This window comes from Gopherus evgoodei, chromosome 1, assembly GCF_007399415.2.
Source record: "Gopherus evgoodei ecotype Sinaloan lineage chromosome 1, rGopEvg1_v1.p, whole genome shotgun sequence".
NCBI lineage: Eukaryota > Metazoa > Chordata > Testudines > Testudinidae > Gopherus > Gopherus evgoodei.
The window spans coordinates 137542225-137561527 of NC_044322.1; the positions used below are offsets into that span (position 1 = coordinate 137542225).

At 41.8% G+C, this 19303-nt stretch overlaps 1 protein-coding gene across 4 annotated transcripts; it reads right to left on the reverse strand.

The window, feature by feature from the left end:
• Window positions 1–1747: 1747 nt before the first annotated feature.
• PIGA (phosphatidylinositol glycan anchor biosynthesis class A) lies at window positions 1748–18758 on the reverse strand. Of its 4 annotated transcripts, none has more exons than XM_030573398.1 (6): window positions 18689–18758; window positions 13578–14362; window positions 10382–10514; window positions 6820–6952; window positions 5094–5300; window positions 1748–2429 (listed from the first exon to the last, which is right to left on the reverse strand). In XM_030573398.1, the coding sequence occupies exons 2-6, from the start codon at window positions 14290–14292 to the stop codon at window positions 2166–2168; spliced, it is 1452 nt and encodes a 483-aa protein (XP_030429258.1). In that variant the 5' UTR covers window positions 14293–14362; window positions 18689–18758; the 3' UTR covers window positions 1748–2165. The 4 variants fall into 4 exon arrangements, with proteins under 4 accessions (XP_030429258.1, XP_030429269.1, XP_030429278.1 ...); XM_030573409.1 differs by lacking the exon at window positions 18689–18758 and adding an exon at window positions 18342–18515; XM_030573418.1 differs by lacking the exon at window positions 18689–18758 and adding an exon at window positions 18230–18302.
• Between the last annotated feature and the right edge of the window lie 545 nt (window positions 18759–19303).

The following is a 19303-nucleotide window of genomic DNA, read 5'->3' on the forward strand; positions in this document are numbered from 1 at the left end:
ATAGGTGTAGACTACTTAGATTAGGGCTAGTGAACCAATGACTGCAAGGGACCACATTTCTCACCTCACAGGGAATATGCAAATCTATTGGCCAGACCCACTAACTTTTTCCAGAAAGAGATTTAACTTGCTGGATTCATTTAAGAATATCTTTGGTGCAGTCTAGGTGTCATAACATTTAACATTTTCTCTTCTGAAGATGAATTCAAATGCAACTGATGTCATAAACGAAAAAAAATAGTAGTTTTTGTCTAGCCCTTAGTGGATGTTTATCTACATCTCTCATACAAACAGAAGTTACCATACACTTTGGCATGGTCTACTGGAGAAGTTGGCAGACCTGAGCTATTCTTGGAAGCTTGTGTCTTTGCATTATGCTGGTTTCTAAAAAACAATATAATTCCCTCACTTTCATGAGTACTTTAAAAACAAACAAAATAAAATGTTACTTTTACATGTAAGAGTGAAATAGGCAGTATTTAGCATTTTCTAAAATATCAAAACAAATTCTATAATGGAGTTTTGATAGATCAGAGAGATACTGATCACATTTAGGCAGAACATTGAAGAACCCTTTCAAAATTAGTTTTGTGCAGCCAGAAGTGTCTGTCTAGGGGATACAGTTGGATAGGACAAGAGCTGGCTAGCAGTACATCAAATGCTGAAAGTCTACATGGTAATGTGCTTGTTTTTACAGAAGTGATTTCACATATCACTTTTCAGTTTTTGATTGATTTGCGTAGGTATTTTTATTTTGCCAATTCTTCACAGGTCTCCAATACATCAATACAAATATCAGGAGTCGGCAAAAACCATCTAAAGCTAGTTAATATTGTATTTTGCACCCTAGGTGCCACTGTAGGGATATTAAAGAGGGTACTAACAGTGATTCCCCCAAGTGACAGTGACCCCCCCCAATTTCACCAAGTGCAAAGGTCTTTTTGTTCTTCTGTTGGGGCTTGTAAGCTCCTGTCTGCAGAAAACACTGATTGATTCTATCTGTCCTGTGAAAGATACTCTATTACTGTGCAAAACTTACAAACAAGTTAATTGACTTTGTTCTTGAAGAAAACACTATGCTAGCCTTAAGCTTTAATTGATATAATGTAAACAAACAGACTCCCACCCTCTGTGATTACAGGGCCAGGAATCTCATAGGAATTAACACACACTCCAAAAGTGGAGGAGAAAGTAAACTAAAATATGGTTAAGATATAGAATGTATGTTGATGAATGTTTGATGTACGTGAATGATTAAGGAGGTGCCAGCCTGGAAAGGATCCATCGGCCGAAGAATGTGTCAAGTGGACCACCAGACAACCCCCGGAGGGTAAACTGGGATCCACCCCAAACACCTGGAAGGAATGTGCCACTTTAAACAGTGTGGAGCCACCAGGAATGTGCCATCTGCTAATTGAGCCAACAACAGCAGGATGAAACAGTTCCCATAGACTAACATAAGAATTAATTCCTACAAAAATGGACTCTAAAAAGTGAGGACTTTGAGTCCCTGGTTCGGCTGCCAATCTCCAGGAGCATCAGATGCATCTGACACAGACTTGGCTCCATCCTCATGACCAAGATATCTGGCCAGTAACTTGGAATGAGCAACTTCTAGGCTGGTAACTATAATACCTATACAGAACCTGAATGAATGATGTGTGTGTGTGTATAAGGAATAAGCAGTGATAGGAATAAGTAGTAAAACAACGTTGTTTGCTTTTATCTTTTGCCTTATTATTATATTTACAATAAATGTGTCATCTTTGTCTTATCCCTCTTAATAAGATCCTGCTGGTTTTTATTATATTGGTATAACACCATGAAAAATCCATGCTCATTCTCTGTATAATACACTAATAACAGATGAAATCTAGTATTCTTGTCTCTCTGAAGGTAGTTTTACACCTGAGCTGTACATATTACCACTTTCCTCCCTACTTTAAGTGCAAAAGAATTATGTCCATAAACTGCATATGTTTAAATCTTTCCCCAAAACTAATTAGCACAATCCTAACTTGAGGTAGCACATTTTATCAAGTTTCTTTCCAACAATTTAGGAAAGCTTTTAAGAGTTTAAAAACAGTATCTCTTTATGGAACTAACTATCAGCAAATACTAAACCTTTTAGACAGCAATGCCCTTCTTCCTCACTTCAAACATTTTTAACAGTTTGAAATCTCTTCTTTCTCACTTCCTTTTTTACTAGAAAAATACTGTTGAGTCCATGCTCCACTAGGACCTGTGGCATCTACTGCAACATCAATAAGGGAATCTGGAGTCATCCATCTCAGAAACACCAGGAAAAGGAAGCTTAATACAGCAAAAAGAGCAAAAATACACCCAGTCACTGAGCCACAGTGAGATATCAGTCTGTCAAGCCGCTTGTCCATTGGTAATACCACTTCATCTGCAACTCTGTTATACACCTGAAAGAGGGGAATGAGGAAAGAGTTAAAATTTTGCTGAGTCATCTTTATGATGTATTATCTCTGAAGATTAGGCAAAACTGTGTTTTACTATGTATTGCACATAATAATGATCCTGTTCCAAACTTAGACAGGAGTGTCCAACAAAAATAGCTTCTTACAGATAAAAGACTGTCCTTTAAAAAAAAAAAAGATGAGAATAGCTAAAGAGGTGGAAAAACTTCCACAGGAAGACAGATTTAAGAGACTGGAACATTACTGCATGTAACTTGATAATGAATGGCACAGAGGAGTGAAAGATCACACACTACTAATCAGCCTCACATAATACAAGAACAAGGGGATAGTCAAACAGAAAGGCAGCAAATTTAAAACTGATGAAAAGGAAATACTTTCCCCAACTTAATTAAATTACCTCACAGAACTCATCACAAGAGATCACTAAGGGCAAGAGCTCAGTGGGATTCAAAAAGGATCAGACACTTAGCTATTTAAGGAGGGTTTCCAGTTAGAAAAAACTAACTTTCCATGAAAGTCAACCAATCCAGACTCAAACTCTATTCATTCACACTTCAACATGATGATAAATAATGAAAAGTATATTTCTTGCCCTGTCCACAAAAATATGTGGGAATCCCAGAATGCTGAACACTGTGAGTCCATTTTATCAGAAATTCTATTTTTCTTTATGAGAGGAAGTCTGAAGCTCTTTTGCTATCCTTACATTAAAGGTAAAGGGGTGAGCATGTGTGTGTATATGTAAAATTAGAAGCCTATACACACACAGGAACAAACCATAGTGATTTAACAACTTGATTTGCAGCACAAAGATTCTTTGTTCATCCATGCAAATCAGGTAGGGCTGTCTAAATTCTAATCTTTGTACCTGTAGCTAGCGAGTAAGTAGGAATGGGACACACTCTAGAGCTTTCTTGAGAAAAATAACTTTGTAAGAGTTATTAATACAATAATAGAATAGGCTTGAAAATATACAAGCGACAACTTTCTTTTTAGTGAGTACTATTATTCAAAACTACTATTTAGAGAATGGTGCTATCGTAAAAAGGCAGCACTATAAATATCTACAACATATAGATAATGGAAGTTTTCAAATAGCCCCAAAGCCATGTCTTTGAACTGCAACTATCATGCGGCAGTTATTTCAGAGATAAAGTGAAGTTAGTTCTGCAAATAACGAGTATTGTTTCATGGTTAAAAAAATGTGACTCTTCTACTCATCCCAACATTTTCCTAGTTTGTTTAGAATCCAGTTTCTTTTAGCTCTTTCCTAAAAACTAAACCAAACTAACCTCTATAATCACACTTCAAAGAGTAGTTGTTTTTTTTAAAAGGTTACATACAACCCTTTTAATCTCCTATTCCACTATTGCAGTGGTCCCCAACCTTTTTGGCTGGCGGGCGCCAGCTGAAGGACCACTGCGGCAGTGGAGCACCCACCGAAATGCTGCTGAATTTCGGCGGCGACGCCTCTCAATGACGCCGCTTGCCATTGACAAGTGACATCGAGAGGTGTCCCTGCCGAAATTCGGGAGCGACGCCTCTCGATGACATTACTTGTCAGCGACAAGTGTCGTCATTGAGAGGCTGAAATGCCACTGAAATTTGGCAGCATTTCAGCAGGTGCTCTCCCAGGGGCCAGGACGTGGTTGCAATACGATCTCCCCGCGGGCACCGCGTTGGGGACCACTGCACTATTGATTAAAAGACTACATTCTTCCAGTAGCTGCAATATTAGTATTCCTTACGCAGCAACGGTTAGCCAACATAGCTGACATTAACAGCAATATTGGAGCAATGTGCAATAAGAATGTTGCAGCATGACAAGCTATTCTTAAAGTGCAAGTTAAAACATTGAAAACAGTGAAGTTTAAAATGAAATGGATTGAGAAATACAATCTTATGGGTGTGTTATAATTATCCTATAGGACACTGATAAAACCAAGTTGACATTAAGTGGCATGTTATTTTATCTCTTACCAACCCCTTTGAGGCCAAAATCAGTTTTTCTAGAAGTGTCAGCTGGAAGAGCTTGCTGCAACAAGTTATAACTGCGTTATCTATAACAGGTAAAGTTTGTCACTAATGTAAAAAAAAAAGTACTAACATATAAAGTACAGGTCTACTCTGATAAGTGGCTGTGAAAACATGGCAACTTCTTACTCAACATATCCTTAACTTGTGTGTGTCCAATGGTATCTGAAGATGTTAAGATCTTATTTTAATCACTAAGTTTTACTTCTGTTAATCTGGCAGAGCCAGAGACAGACAGATTCTATTCCTTTTTGTGCATCAGACTTGTTCAGTACCTTTTCAGATTTCAAGGTCAAGCAGACATGCGCACAAACCAACTGAAAACAACAGGGTTGCACAGACATAACTGAGGGCATTATCTGCACTTCTGAATCTTTATTGTTGGTAACGGTGCATAACAAGGTAAGAATCCAGTTTGATTTCCTAGTGGTAGTGTGAATTTACAGGGCTTGCAGTTGGCGGAGAAAACATTCACTTTTTATTTGTTAAACCATGCACATTTGATATGGGTGTCACTGAAATAATACACAGAATTTCACAACGCTACTTATATAGAATCACTTTTCGAGTAAAATCACACTTTAAGACAGTCAGAAGTAGATGTCTACGTACTTTTTCAGTTCTCTTTGCAACATTCCTCCATGTATAGAATGTCTTTACTTTGTTATGGATAGTTTCTGGGGTTGGTAGTGTTCCTGACCTGATCTGGGCAACAGCTTTTTCCAGACCATCACACAAAGATTTCATTGAGGGCTCACATAAAATGATAAGATTTTCCGGTAGCACCTCAGGGATTCCACCAACTCTTGTACTCACAACCTTTGGAGGCAACAAAACAATTAAGTAGTATATATGCTGCATAACATAACTCACTAAAATACAGCTAGACTGGTAATAAGATAAAATTGCTCAACAGCAGTACTTTAGATTAAAACAAAGGATCCAGCCTTGCAGGTGCCTTCCAAGAACAACATCAAACGACTTCAAAAAGAGTTTAATCTGCATGACAACTATAGGTCTTGGACCTAGCAGAGGTGTTAGTGCAGTAGCTTAGCTGTGGGACATTCAGAATCAATATCTGGATATCAAAAGGGACCTCACATGCAGAAGCAGAAAGTATTATGTACAACAGAAATTTTCAAAGAAGGGAATTATCTTTCCCTAAGGTGCTTGTCACCATACACAAACGATTATGTATAATCAGGCTTGGATTCCCTACCCACCGCCTCTTTCGTGCCCCCCGCCCCACCTCCACCATCCCCAAGGGAAAAAAGGCCAGTAGGCAAATTTGAGAGGGGCGGAGGGTCATTTTATCTCCCACACACACTTTTAAGCTTCTGTGTCACTAACATTTACAAGACCATAACATATTTGAAAGTTTTGGAATACTAATTTTAATCTAAAAAAAGGAAGGAAGTAGAACACAAACTCTTGGCAGGTCTATTATTATTAGGCAGTAATAAAAAAGTTTAGAACTCACCCCAAGCAGCAAGTGGAAAGGGAATGGGTACTGGGACTTGTGACTGGAGAGAGGGGTGAGGCTAGCAGGCAGAATCTGCTATCATGGATCTCTGGAGAGGATTCCAGTCCCCATCATTTAAATTTCTCTATGTCCAAGACAGCCTCTATATTTAAAAAGTCATGTGGGAATGGAATCTCTGACAGCATGACTCTGCTCAGTTGCTATTTTAACCCTCACAACACTAACATGGATTCATAACGCTCACAAAAGTATAGAAGCCAGCAAGGGATTCCACCGAGAATGTCCTAGTCTTTGATCTCTTTCCTCTTTATGTGAAATCTCTACATAGAATAAATACTTCCTCAGCTGACTTAAGAAATGGATGCCAGCTCCTGAGTCAGCCAAAGAACAGTGTTAAGAACAATGGCTCAATCAATGCTACATAAATCAATCAAAAGATCGGTCATATTCACCAAACATTTTTCTTCAAATACCTATTGCTGATGGAAGGTAGAGGCAAAAGTCTAACAGATATATTGTCCATGGACAGAGAGTTAACTGGCCAAAAACACTTTCAAAAAATACATACAGAACAGCATTTTGAAGAAGCAGCTTGGTTAGTTCAGAGAACTAGGAGTTAGGAGACCTGTATGCTATTCCCAACTCTACATGAGCTTCCTCTGGGAGTTAAGCAAATCAGTTAACCTCTCTTCATCTCAGTTTCCAGAGGATGTGTAAATGTGGATTAATATTTGCCCACCTTGGTAGACTGCTTATAGATCCTCAGATGAAATGCACTGTTATAAGCATATATTATGAAAATAAGCATTGTAAAAATATGTATGCATGCATTCTATACAGCAAAGATTCTTTTACCTGTAAACCACAACTGGCTGCTTCCACAATTGCCATACAGAAGGCTTCAGTGAGAGAAGTATTGAGAAAAATATGTCCCTGGACCAACACGTTTCTAACATCCTGGTGTTCCAAAGCCCCTAAAAGACGCACTCTGCCCATAGTTAAAGAAAAAGATGAACACTGGTTTCACATACTGTAATAATGCTACAAAACATTACATATTTTGGAACATACAGTTAACGGTGTATACATAGTACTGTATTAAAGCAGAGTGGACACCATCTTATTTCAATTTCTTTAAAGCTTAATTTTTTAATCAAAGCTCTGTATTTAGCTTGAAAAGAAAAACCAACTGTTTGAAAAACTGAGTTTTTATGGCAATTGCCTCTAAAATATTTCTACCATGTTTTCTAGCTTAAGAAGTGAAGATTTATGTTATTTGGTTAATATTCCAAATTTACCAGTCTCCCATGTTCAAACAAGTGCAGCAAACAGGAAAGATCTACAGGAAGAGTAAAGGTGCTCTCTTTCTTGGTATGTTTCTACATTCAGTACCATGACTACCAGCAATGGAAAAGTGGCTGTGACCTGCAACAGATGTGCCATGATTTCTTTCCTGCCTGAAGCAAAAGAGACTTTGTTTGAGGTAGAAGTTAGTGGTTGTGCTGAAGATAAGACCCATGGTTTGAAAGAATAGGTATTGACACTGCATATCTGAGAGGCTGAGTACCTGGACAACCAGATTCTGAAAACAACACCATCCCAGGTTCAAGAAGGATTTGATGACCAAGGAAACAGAAAGAGCAGAAACCAGACAGTATTGGCAGCTTGTAACTGCAAGAGGGCAAGAGAACAAAGTGGCATTCTACACTGCTGGAGGAAAAAAGATGATGGATAGACTGTGACCAATTGAGCAAGGACCACAGGAATTCCATACAGCTAGAAATAGCCAATCGCTACCAGATTCTTAGCGTGGACATGGTAAAAAGTGTGTCTGAAGATCCAGCAAGTCAAATGGAATGGAGAGCATACAGGAAATAGCTGAGAATGGCTGCTCACCCCAACCCATAAGAAACCCCCCATGCTCACAAAGATCTCCAAACATGCAAAGAAGACAGATGATCTTTGTCAGGGATTCTATGCTACAGAATGGAAAGAACATTCTGCAAGGGACAGGCAGACAACAGGATGGCATGAGGTCTTCCCAGAGCCAAGACATAAGATGTGACTGCAAGGTTAGACAGGCTTCTGCAGTTGACAGGCAAGACTCCACTAGCGATGGTGCATATCTACGCTACTGACACTGCTTCATGTGATAACTCAGATTATAAATTACTTTAGAGAACTTAGAAAGGTGCTGAAGGCGAGGAAGGAAGTCCTCTGAGTGAAGGAAGACAGCAAACAAAAGATTCTAGAAGCAAATCGCTGGCTAGGTAAGTGTTATAAAGTACAGGGTTTTGGTTTTTTGGAAAACTGGATCACCTTCTATGGGGAGAGGGCACCATGCAATTTGTATGGCCTCCATCGTCTAGGGGACTGGCTGACTAGACTAGTCAGGAAGGTGTTAAACTAATAACAAAAAGGTAGGGTGAAAAGGGAGAACAAATGAGAACTCATTTAGCACAAAATCAACATATCAAGAATAAAATTAATCAAGGTAAATGCAGAAGAAATACTTTCATTACGTCTACATGAATGCTAGGAATTTAGCTCATAGGCAAGAGGAATTGGAAGTGATCATTTATGAGCATAAATTTGACCTAGCTGGTGTTATTGAAACCTTGTGGGAAGATCTGCATGACTGAAATGTTAAAGTCTCCGGTTATAACGTATTCAGGATAGATCATGTAGGCAAGAGAGAAGGGAAGATTTTTCTTCCTAAAAAATATGCTTTAAACAACTACTGGACCTGACACAAGATTTAATTCAGGGGAAGTTCAATAGCCTGTGTTAAGCAGAAGACCAGAATATATGAGTCACAATAGACCTCTCTAGCCATTATAAAAAAAACAAACCTATGAGACTATAAAAATTCTGTCCCACATGAAATGCAAAACAGGAAACAGTCTGAAAATATTTTTCTGAAAATTATAAAATCACACTAAAGAAATCAAAACAGCTTCTTCTGGGTAATTATCAGACAGATATTTGAAGTCTGTAATACATAACAGGGATATACACATCTCTAGTAAAAGTATTTAGGAACACATGTCCTGCATATGTGCAGTAGATTTAAAAAGAGAAACAAAATACCAATTGCTTTTTCATATACGTTGGCCAACCAGTAACTTTTCAACACAACCTCTAATCAATTCCAAAAGTTCAGGGAGTGTTCTAGGCATCACTGGGAGGAACCCTTTAATTTGGGGGGAAATAGGAAAACTAGAAGAGAGACATGTTTCTCTCCCACAGAGAGAAAAGAAATAATAAAGCGGGGAGGAGGGAGGGCACACACAGAACCTCTGGAATTGGAATGGTGGACCCAGGTAGGAAGGCACACAGAGCCCCAGCCATGAGGGAAGGTGTGCCAGGTTGTAGGGAGTTCCCTGCCTTGAGGGAGGGTGGGGGGGAGGGGGAGTTGAAGGGAGGCCCTGAAAGAGGGGGATGGAGCGGTGGCACACGGGGGGGGGAGGGGGAAGAAGAGGGTTTGAGGAATGAAAGGAGCCTCTGGGTGTGTAGTGAGCTGAACCCACAGAAACAATGAACTGTGCAACTCTCTAGTATAGTTTTCATATATCCAGACAGGTTTTTTTAAAAAACCCACTAAATTTTTGGCTGGAAAATGCAAAATTAGTTTTAGTTTTTCAAGTGTGTAAATTTGAATATGCCAAAACATCAATAAGTGCAGTGTAAATAATTAAGTAGAAAACAGTATCTTAATCCAGTGAGGATTTCATTTCTTTTTGTTTCTATTGCTTGGTATTATATGCAGAAACAATGAACCAGCAACCCATATTGTTGTCTAATAGAAAAACAAGCTCTTCTCATCCGCCCCCACTTCCCCCTCCCCCAAAAAGAGGAACCAACTCACACCAATATTTGCTATGGAAACAGATCCTACCTCTATTAATTTATCGTTTTATTATGATAGCGCCTAGGAGCGCCAATCAGGGACCCACTGTGTTTATGTGTGTGTACAATGCCAAGCAGATAGTCGCTGCTCCGTAGAGCCTACAATCAAAGTATAAAATGAGACAACAGGTAGGTACACAGATGGGGGAAGCTCAATAAAACAGTACTGGTCAACTTGATAAGCAGCAATGGCAGCAAACCAGCTGCCTAACCACTGATGCCTTATTTCACTGTATGATAACTGCCTGCGATGGCTAGGGCTCTAATGCTGACCCTGCAACTGGATTCGTGTGGACAGATCTTTATGCCTGTGCAGAGTCCACTGAACTCACTGGGGCTTGGCACAGATCTGCCGGCACAAACCAACTTGCAGAATCAGGGTGTAAATTTGCAAGAATCTGCTTATTCTCGTTTAATCTGTGTCCCTACCCACTTCCTTCCACCCTCTCATTGTTTCAGCATATTCTTTTTTATATTTACATTGTAACCACAGACACATAGAACAAACCTGTCATGTAGTTGGTATCTTTCCCGTACCTCTTCCAAAACTATTCGCTTTGGTCCTTCTCCTCCAACTAAGAAATGTAAATCTGGATATTTCTGACAAAGTTCAGGAATTATACCACTAAGCAAATCTATACCTAAAATACAAAATGTAGAGCAGTTATTATTGTATTTGAGTGTTCAGAGCTTATCTTTCTGATGCCATCCATTCCTGTAACACTATTCACACACGTCAAAATCAGAGGTTTCTGAAAGATGGATGCATCACTGGCTATTAAAATATCAAAACCGATAAACTAGCAGAATGCAAGAGTGTAAGAAGTGTTTAAATTACGTATCCTCTTTACTTATTTTAAGCATATAACCATTTTCAACTTAACAGAAAATTACTGCACAAGGCATCAAAACCCCCAAGTGCCACAACTGAGATATGAACACAGTTTGCTAAAAAGCAGAAGACTCAATCCTGCAACTCTAGTCACATGAGTAGACCCAATGAAGTCAATGGGTGAGATTCTCACCCCAGCTCCAACCTCTTTTACCAGTAAAGGGACCCTAAAAGCCCCAGTTCTGGTCAGATGAGAACTCCCTTGGTGCAGGAACTGAGGAGGACAGCTGCAGGCTTTCCCTCTGAGGACCCCCTTGCAAGTCCTGGTACAAGGTGGATGGCTGGGAACAGGAAGGGCATGTCAGGGGCAGGACCTAAGCATGCAATGTTGTGGAGATTCTGGGCCACTCAGGATCTCTTTATAAAGTAAGTACTGGACCCCAAATCAACTAGCAAAAGGAATCTAAAAGCAGAAATAAAGAATGAAACTAAAACTACAGTTTTATTATTCTAATGTTTTAATTAGCATTGGGTTAAAACTGGTCATACAGATACGATATTTTTTAAAAAAAAATTAGTACTTAAATTTAGAGATAGGTGATTTACATAAAAACAGTATCTCAGTCCAAATTGTATGCCCTATGTCTGTGATCTGACTGAGCCGCACTTCTATGAAGCCATGGTGAGGGGGAGGCCAAACTAGAACAGAGACACAGGAAATCCACATGAATGTCCCTGGCTTCCCAAGGATCCCCCAGGTTTAGCTAAAGACCCTGCGTCATTTTCTGCAACGGAGGGGAACAAATCCTGACAAGGTGACAATGGAGAAGCTTCAGGCTGGAATCCTTATGGAGCAAATCTCCACAAGTCCCTCCCATCTATTTTTTAAAAAGAAAGAAAGGAACTAGGCCATTAATATCACACTGAATTCTTGTGATGGCCATATTGTTTTAATGGCTCAAATAGTGCCTCATATTGTTCCTTCCCCCATCTTCCAACAAAAAAAATTCATGGTAGCAGTAAAAATATTCATGAATTCCATTAAGAATATTTTTCATTAGCTTAACTATTTTAGTTATATGCATGTATGTATATTAGCCTGAATTAGTATCTTTTATGTATATTACTCTGAATGATAAAGAGTGAGTGATTAGAATATTAACAGTTACTCAGCAACGATATGGTATTCCAATATGCTGTATTTGACATAGCATTTTTAAAACCTGAACTAAAAATTTAGAACCTTTAGGTTTACTATATCAAGAAATTTCTTCCTTCTTTCTACAATTACAATAAACAAAAGCAATTGAAACAAAAACCTATGATAAACATTAAAATTCTGTTGAAGAGGAGAAATTAAGGGCATACTGTCAATTAAAAATTATATAGTAAACAGATTTCTTTACCTCTGTTACCAGCCCCACCTATGCTTATGGAAAGCGAAAAAAATTAAAATTTTCACAGTTCATGTCAGTGATGCTCAGACCTCAGTGGTTCAGGAACCAAATTAGCAATCAACATTACTCAAAAGAGCTAATGTGAATTCATTGTTTCTTTATTATAGGAATATATATTCATATTTAAACAGTATGACAAATCATATATATATATATATATATATATTATTCTCACAGCAAAATGACTGACCATTATTATTTTATCAACTACAATTGGTTAATAACCTAGTGGAGCATCCTGATTTGTTAATAATGAAGTCACACAATGTTTTAATATCACGTGCTGCAAAGAACCACAAGAGACACATTAAAGAGCCACTTACAGCTCGCGAGCCTCAGTCTGAGTATCACTGGTTTATATTCTTTGTTTACGCCTTCCATTTCTACCTACTGGGGCACTGAAAATCAAATGAGTCAATTTTCATTTAATAAACAGCTTCACTTTCAGGTTTTTAAGAGTACAATGCTTATTTGCTTAAATATCAGCTCATTGCTACAATTAAAGAGGAAAAAGTGGAAACTTTTTTTTTTTTAACTGGTCAGGATTTGTTATAGGGGTGGGACCTAACTAGTTTCATATAGTTATTTATTTTTCTATTTAAAAGGGACATTGTCAGGACAAACACACATTTACTACGTCCAAGGACAGCACTGTGCCTGCCAGAAGCTCTACTGATTTCAATGGGGTTCTGTGTGAGTGTGGCAAGTGCTCATTTCCACTGACTGTAGAAATGGGACCTTACAGTAGAATCTGTACAAGACCAAAATTTACATGAATCTGACTGAAGTGTACATATATTCAAAATCTAAGACCAAAGAATTTAAAAAAAAATATCAGCGGACATAGGTTTAATTTTTCTTTCAACATGAACATTCCCCTGTACCCCAGTACCAGTCTCCCACGGAAATCTGGCTTGGCTGGATTTGCTGCAAGGAGGCATGGAAACAGACAGTGAACACAGATTTTGAAGGCCAGTCTTGGGGTCTTAAAGGCCATGGGCCTCCCCTGTGGAACTGTGTGGGTCTTTGGGGCACACTACATGGGTCACTTCTAGGGGACTGGAGACAGGCTGGAGGCATAGCGCAAACCCTGTGACTCCATGACAGCTGCTGAGTACCCTCAGTCACTTGGTGACTCACAGGGCTGGCTATTCAGGGCCAGCTTCTGTTCCAATGAAGTCAATACGAGTTAAACCCCTTAGGATCAGGCCCTTAGACATAAGACATGGAAGTGGAAAGAGGGAAATGAGTGAAACAACTGTTTCAGATTCAACGCATTTTCCTTCGGTCACCGATATGGCATCTGTATTCAGTTGCTTAAATATTGAACATTTCTTACCACCCATTTAAAAAAAAAAAAAAAAAAAGAGAAAAAAATGTTTTTGAATAGCAACTTACAGTTTGGACCTCATTACCTTTTCTGTAAACAAGCCTGCTGACAACAACTACTGTTATCATACTATCATCCCTCCTACTTGGGTCTGGAGTGAAGTCGGTGGGATCAACAGCATTAGGGATGACAGATACGATCTCAGGATTCAGTGCGGCTCTTAGTACAGTGTTTTCCTTGCTAGTGTACGAGACACAAATGATGTGGTTTGTATCACACAGTGACACAGTTAGAAGTTTGTTTGTAAGCACCGAACTGACATCAGCAAATCCAAAGAGAGAATGGTCTGTAAAAACTGTCTGTAGTCCCATTGTCTTGGCATGGAAGAGTGCATCATGAGCCATGGAAGAAAACGAACTATGGGAATGGACTATGGTGACTCTCTCCCGCACAAATATGTACCTGAGTAGAGGCAGACTATGGAAGAGCGTTGTTGCTGTAGACTGATTGTACATGACCTTCAAAGGTAAATAATAAACTTTCAGACCACTGGCGAGGTAACGAATGCCTTTTCGGTTTCCGTAAGCATGGGTGACAATTATAACTTTGTGCCCTCTTTCAATCAGGCACTGTGACAGCTGGTAGATGTGACTTTCCACTCCTCCCATATTTGGATAAAAAAAATCAGATACCATGCATATACTATGTGCTCGAATTCCAGCTGCTAGGGCTTTTATGCAGTTAATAGAGGAAGTTGGAGAGTGTGTGTGTCCATGGCCTCCTATTCTTCTGCAATCCATATTTAGAAAAAGTTTAGAAATAAGTCCTTCTGGTAGCCAGCCAGTTTGTAGATCTGGGCCTCCTCATTACCTAAGACGGTGAAAAAAAAATATTGCCAAAAATGTAAAGAAGCAGGGCTTAAGACTGTCACTTCTACAAGGACCTTCATGCTACAGCAATATTATCATTTTAGTTTCTGCAGGGCTGGCGCTAGCTTTTGGGAAGCTCTATGCCGGGGTCAGCAAACTTTTTGGGCAGAGGGCCACATCTGGATGGGGAAATTGTATGCAGGGCCGGGGCAGGGGATTGGGGTGCAGGAGGAAGTGTGGGAAGGAGCTCAGGGAAGGGGGTTAGGGTACAGGAGGGGTGTAGACTGCGGGAGGGGGCTCAGGGCAGGGGTGCACAGGGATGCAGGGTGCAGCAGGGAACTCAGGGCAGGGGGTTGGTGGGCAGGAGGGTTGCGGGATGTATGAGGGGACTCAGGACAGGGGGTTAGGGAGCTCAGGTGAGGGGCCTGGGGTGCAAGGTGTACGAGGGGGCTCAGGGCAGGGTTGGGGTGCAGGACGGGTGCGGGATGTATGAGGGGCTCAGGGGAGGGAGTTGGGGTGCAGGAAGAGTGCGAGGTGTGGGCAGGGAGTTGGGGGGTGGGTACAGGAGGGGTTGGTCCCCGGCCCCACGCCGCTCCAGGAAGCACTACAACCCCTGAAGGAGGGGAAGCAGAGGGGTCTGCGTGTGCTGTCCTTGCCGCGTCTCCAGGTACCTCCCCCAGAGCTCCCATTTACCACGGTTCCTCATTCCTGGCCAATGGGAGCTGCGGGGGCAGTGCCTGGAGGCAAGGGAAATGCATGGAGTCTTCTGCCCCCTCGCCCAGGGACCACAGGGATATGGTACCGCCGGCGCTGCAGGCCGGATCTGAAGCCCTGAGGGGCCAAATCCGGCCCATGGGCCATAGTTTGCCCACCTCTGCTCTATGTCATCCACCTACAATAGAACCCTCCCTCCTTCCCAGCCACATCCTGCCTTTGGTAACTACCTCCCTCATTAATTTGTAAGGCTTCATGGCCTCCGGTGACTCTGTTTCCTCATCCCAATACCATCAAGCAAGGAGACAGAGGTGTTCTTTGGCTCTGAGTGGCAGGAAGACAGAACCCCAGATCTTTTCTGCAGTTTTCTGTGACCAACAGGACAGGGGATAGGAATTGGGGATGATACCAGGCTGATGAGCCACTTATATAGTTACCACAAAATTCTGCTTATCAATAAAAGCTGAAGAACTATATGCAATACTGTAATACTGAATTACAATCTCTTACCAATGTGCCTTAGATACTGTGCTAATAAAAGACCAATAAAAGCGCTTAATTTTATAAAAGCCACTATTACAGCAGAACATGTTCCATATTCTTTGAAGCAATACCACATTTTATAAAATGTATATTGGCCTTTCATTAATGTAAGGCTAGTGAGTACAGTATACTATATACCAGTATATATGTCACACACACACACACAGAATTACAGTCCTATTAAGAGAGGAGGATCATCACACCATCCTAAAGTAAAAACTCAAGACTTGTCCTTTCATCTCATGTCTTGGTATTCACTCTTTACACTTTGTATTAAGAAGAGTTCCTCCCACCTCGTAAGCATATGTTATCTTTTCTGTATATCAACAGTTTTTAAGCTCTTTAAGCCAGGCCTTAATTATTGTAAAATACCATACACTTGTTTTCACAATGCAGGGATAATTACTATAAATGACCATAAAAATTCTGATCGGTTTTCTGAGTTTCTGACCCACATATTCATATAATTGGCTCCTGTCATGTAAAGGAGTCCACACATGTTACTCATTAACTTCACAGGGACTCCATATGAGCGTCCACACTTGCAGGTTCCTTTGCAGGACTAGGACTATATTTTGTACAGCCATAGGTTCTGTTCTTGCATAACAATTTTTAAAGAAATCTGATCACCATCATATGATTTTACTACATGTCCATAAAACCAAGTGATGCAACTCCTACTTAAAATAGTTTTGAAGGCCACACAGAATCACTTGATCATCTAGTCCAGTGGTTTTCAACCTGTGGTCCACAGACTATGTCTAAGGTTTCCAAAGGGATCTGTACCTGCATTTAACATCTTTTAGGGGTCCACAAATGAAAAAAGGTTGAAAACCACTGATCTAGTCTGGACTACTGTATCTAACAGACCACAAAACTTAACACAGCTATACCTGCATCATGCCCAATAAGTTGTTTTTTCTAAAAGTACATCTTCCAGACACAGGGTCCGGGTCTTGGTTTACAAATGTTGCACTTTCAATACACGTATGCAGTGTAGTTGCAGCCATGTCAGTCGCAGGATATTAGAGGGACAAGGTAAATGAGAAAATATATTTTATTGGACCAACTCCTGTTGGTGAGAGACACAAGCTTTTGAGCTATACCACAAAACCAATGATATACCTGAATACATCAATGATATTTTCATCATCTGGAGAGATGACAAACTCCCTCAGACTGCCACCATAACTTCAACCACCACCACTCATCCATTAAACTCTCTCTGGAACACTTCCATACAGCATCAACTTCTTGGACACCAAAATCAGCTTCAGTGGAACCCTACAGACAACTACATACAAGAAACCTATGGATTCCCACATCTACTTTCACAGATCCAATAACCATCCTAAATACAGCAAGAAACTTATCTACAGCCAGGCACTCAGGTACTGCAGAATATGCTCTGAGAAGAAGGTCCGAGATACACACCTTAACGCTCTCAAAAACACCTTCACCAAACACAGAGATTCCACTAGAGAACTCGATCGCAACATTAAATGGGCTACTCAAATATCCCAAAAGAACCTGCTTTAATACAAAAATAAACCCCTTTCCAACTGCACACCCCTAGTTGTTACCTACCACCCCACATTGGAACCCGTATGGAGTATCAGCAAACAATTACAACCCATACTCAATGGGCATCCCACCCCGAAAGAAATATTTCCCAAGCCCCCTCTTCTGGCCTTCAACAATCCCTCGACCTCTCCAAGCTTATCATCATCAGAAGAAAGCTCCTCACAGACCAGATACACCAACTCAAAGTGGCACCAAACCCTGCTACTATAACAGATGCAAAACCTGCAGACTTATTTCCACTGCTACAATGATCAATATCCCCACAACACACCTTTCAAATTCCATTGGTCCTACACATGCCTATCACAATGTGTGGTGTACCTCATCCAGTGTACTAAATGCCCCAATAGCAACTATATGGATGAAACCAATGACTGTGCTCTCAATTGAACTCACACAGGAAAATAAAAGACAAAAGCACTGTATTACACCTTTCACAAATTGCTCACGCTACATTTGACTCATCAGCCCTCATCCTCAAAGGAAGTCGACACACCACCTTCAAAAGAGGAACCTAGAAACTTAAGTTCATAACTTTGCTAGACACTAAAAAACATGGACTGGATGCGGACACTGGATTTATGGATTATTACAACTATTTAACCCCTCCTTTTTGTCCTACAACTTCAGGGGCGTTAACAGGCACTTCATTGGAAATGGTCCCTTAAAATATACGCTATCTATGCTAAACGATCTGTACAGCCTTGTATTTAGCTATAACACTCTGAGTGCCTTCCCCAGACTAGAAGAAGAGCTCTGTACAGCTGAAAAGCTTCTCTCTCTCACCAACAGAAAACGGCCCAACAAAAGATATTGCCTCAGCCTCTCTATACTTTCATTACAACAAAACAGCACGAGCTTGTGCCCTCCTGGCCCCTGCACAGTGCTCACACAAACACGTGACATCAAGTCCCCCCCTTACTGGCAACTTTGGAGCCCATGAACCACTAACGTTAATGACCTTGAGCCTCTACCGCATTTATAAAAAAATCATCACATTACGAGGCTCTGCGGGATGGAAACCTACCACGGCGTTGCAAACACCGTTGCACAACCAGTAGCCTGCAACTGCCACGTGTGTCTGTATTACGTGGGGGGGGGGGGGGCTGGAACCCCGCCGCGCCCGGCGCTGTACTTACACTACACGGGGAGAGACGAGCCCTCCTGCCGAGCGCGGCCAGGGGCAGCAGGAGGGCAGGGGACGGGGCTGCCATACAAGGGGATGGATCCTGGCTGGGGCTGCAGGGTCTGGTTGTCACCGGGGGCAATGACAGCAGCTCCTCCCCCGCCCAGCCGGGCTCTGCAGTCAGCGGCGCGGGCGGGGGGGTGCGATCCCTGAGCAGCCCCAGCGCAGCCGAGCACGTCACAGGGGCCGGGGCCGCCCCACAGGCCTGGCGGGGGGAGGGGACAGACCAGGGGACCCGCTCCGCGCCCCGGCTCTGCGGGGGGGCCCAAGGGAAGGAGCGGGGCAGAGTCACTCACGGACCTTCCAACAGGCGGGTCCATCCATTTCCGGGAAGGAGGGAGCACCGGCCACTCGCTGTCCCCACCCCGCCCCCGTCGCCTAGACAACAGCCCCGCCCCCGCTCTGCCCCGAAGCCCGAGCCGCCAACCAATGGAGCGAGCAGCTTCAAGTCACGCGGGACAGAGCAGCCAATCGGAAACCTCAGTTTGGTTCAGCCCTGGAACGCTGAGAGGGGAAGGGGCGGAACGTGGCGTCCTTGACGTTCTGTGGTGCTCCGTGCCCGGACTTCCCTTTAACCCCTTCCTCGCCCTAGGGCCGGGGTTCCTCGTGCGCCGGGCGGGGTCTGGGTGTGGGGGGTGTTTGCGGGGCTGTGATCCCGCCCGGGTTTCTGAGCCGGCAGCCGGGCTCCTCTTGAAGCTTTTCTCTGCAGCTAGAAGCTTACTGAGCTGGGACTCTAGCACATTCACCTGACTCCGGGAGCTGGGGCTCTAGGAAACGCACCATGAATCGCAAGACTCATAATATTGTATTTATTACCGGAAAACTAATGTGTGTTTCTGCAGTCCCACAGCACTCGCCCTGGAGTCAGCTGCTACCAACCAGGCCACACATCACCACACATGGCAAGAATCTCTA

Excerpts from the sequence above, each read along its gene's own strand:
- PIGA (XM_030573398.1), bottom strand. The coding sequence starts at position 14,292 with ATGGATTGCAGAAGAATAGGAGGCCATGGACACACACACTCTCCAACT. Across the intron at positions 10,515-13,577 it reads CAGGCTTGTTTACAGAAAAG|GTATAGATTTGCTTAGTGGT; the intron begins GTAATGAGGTCC and ends TTTGTATTTTAG. Across the intron at positions 2,430-5,093 it reads TTGCAAAGAGAACTGAAAAA|GTGTATAACAGAGTTGCAGA; the intron begins GTACGTAGACAT and ends CCCCTCTTTCAG.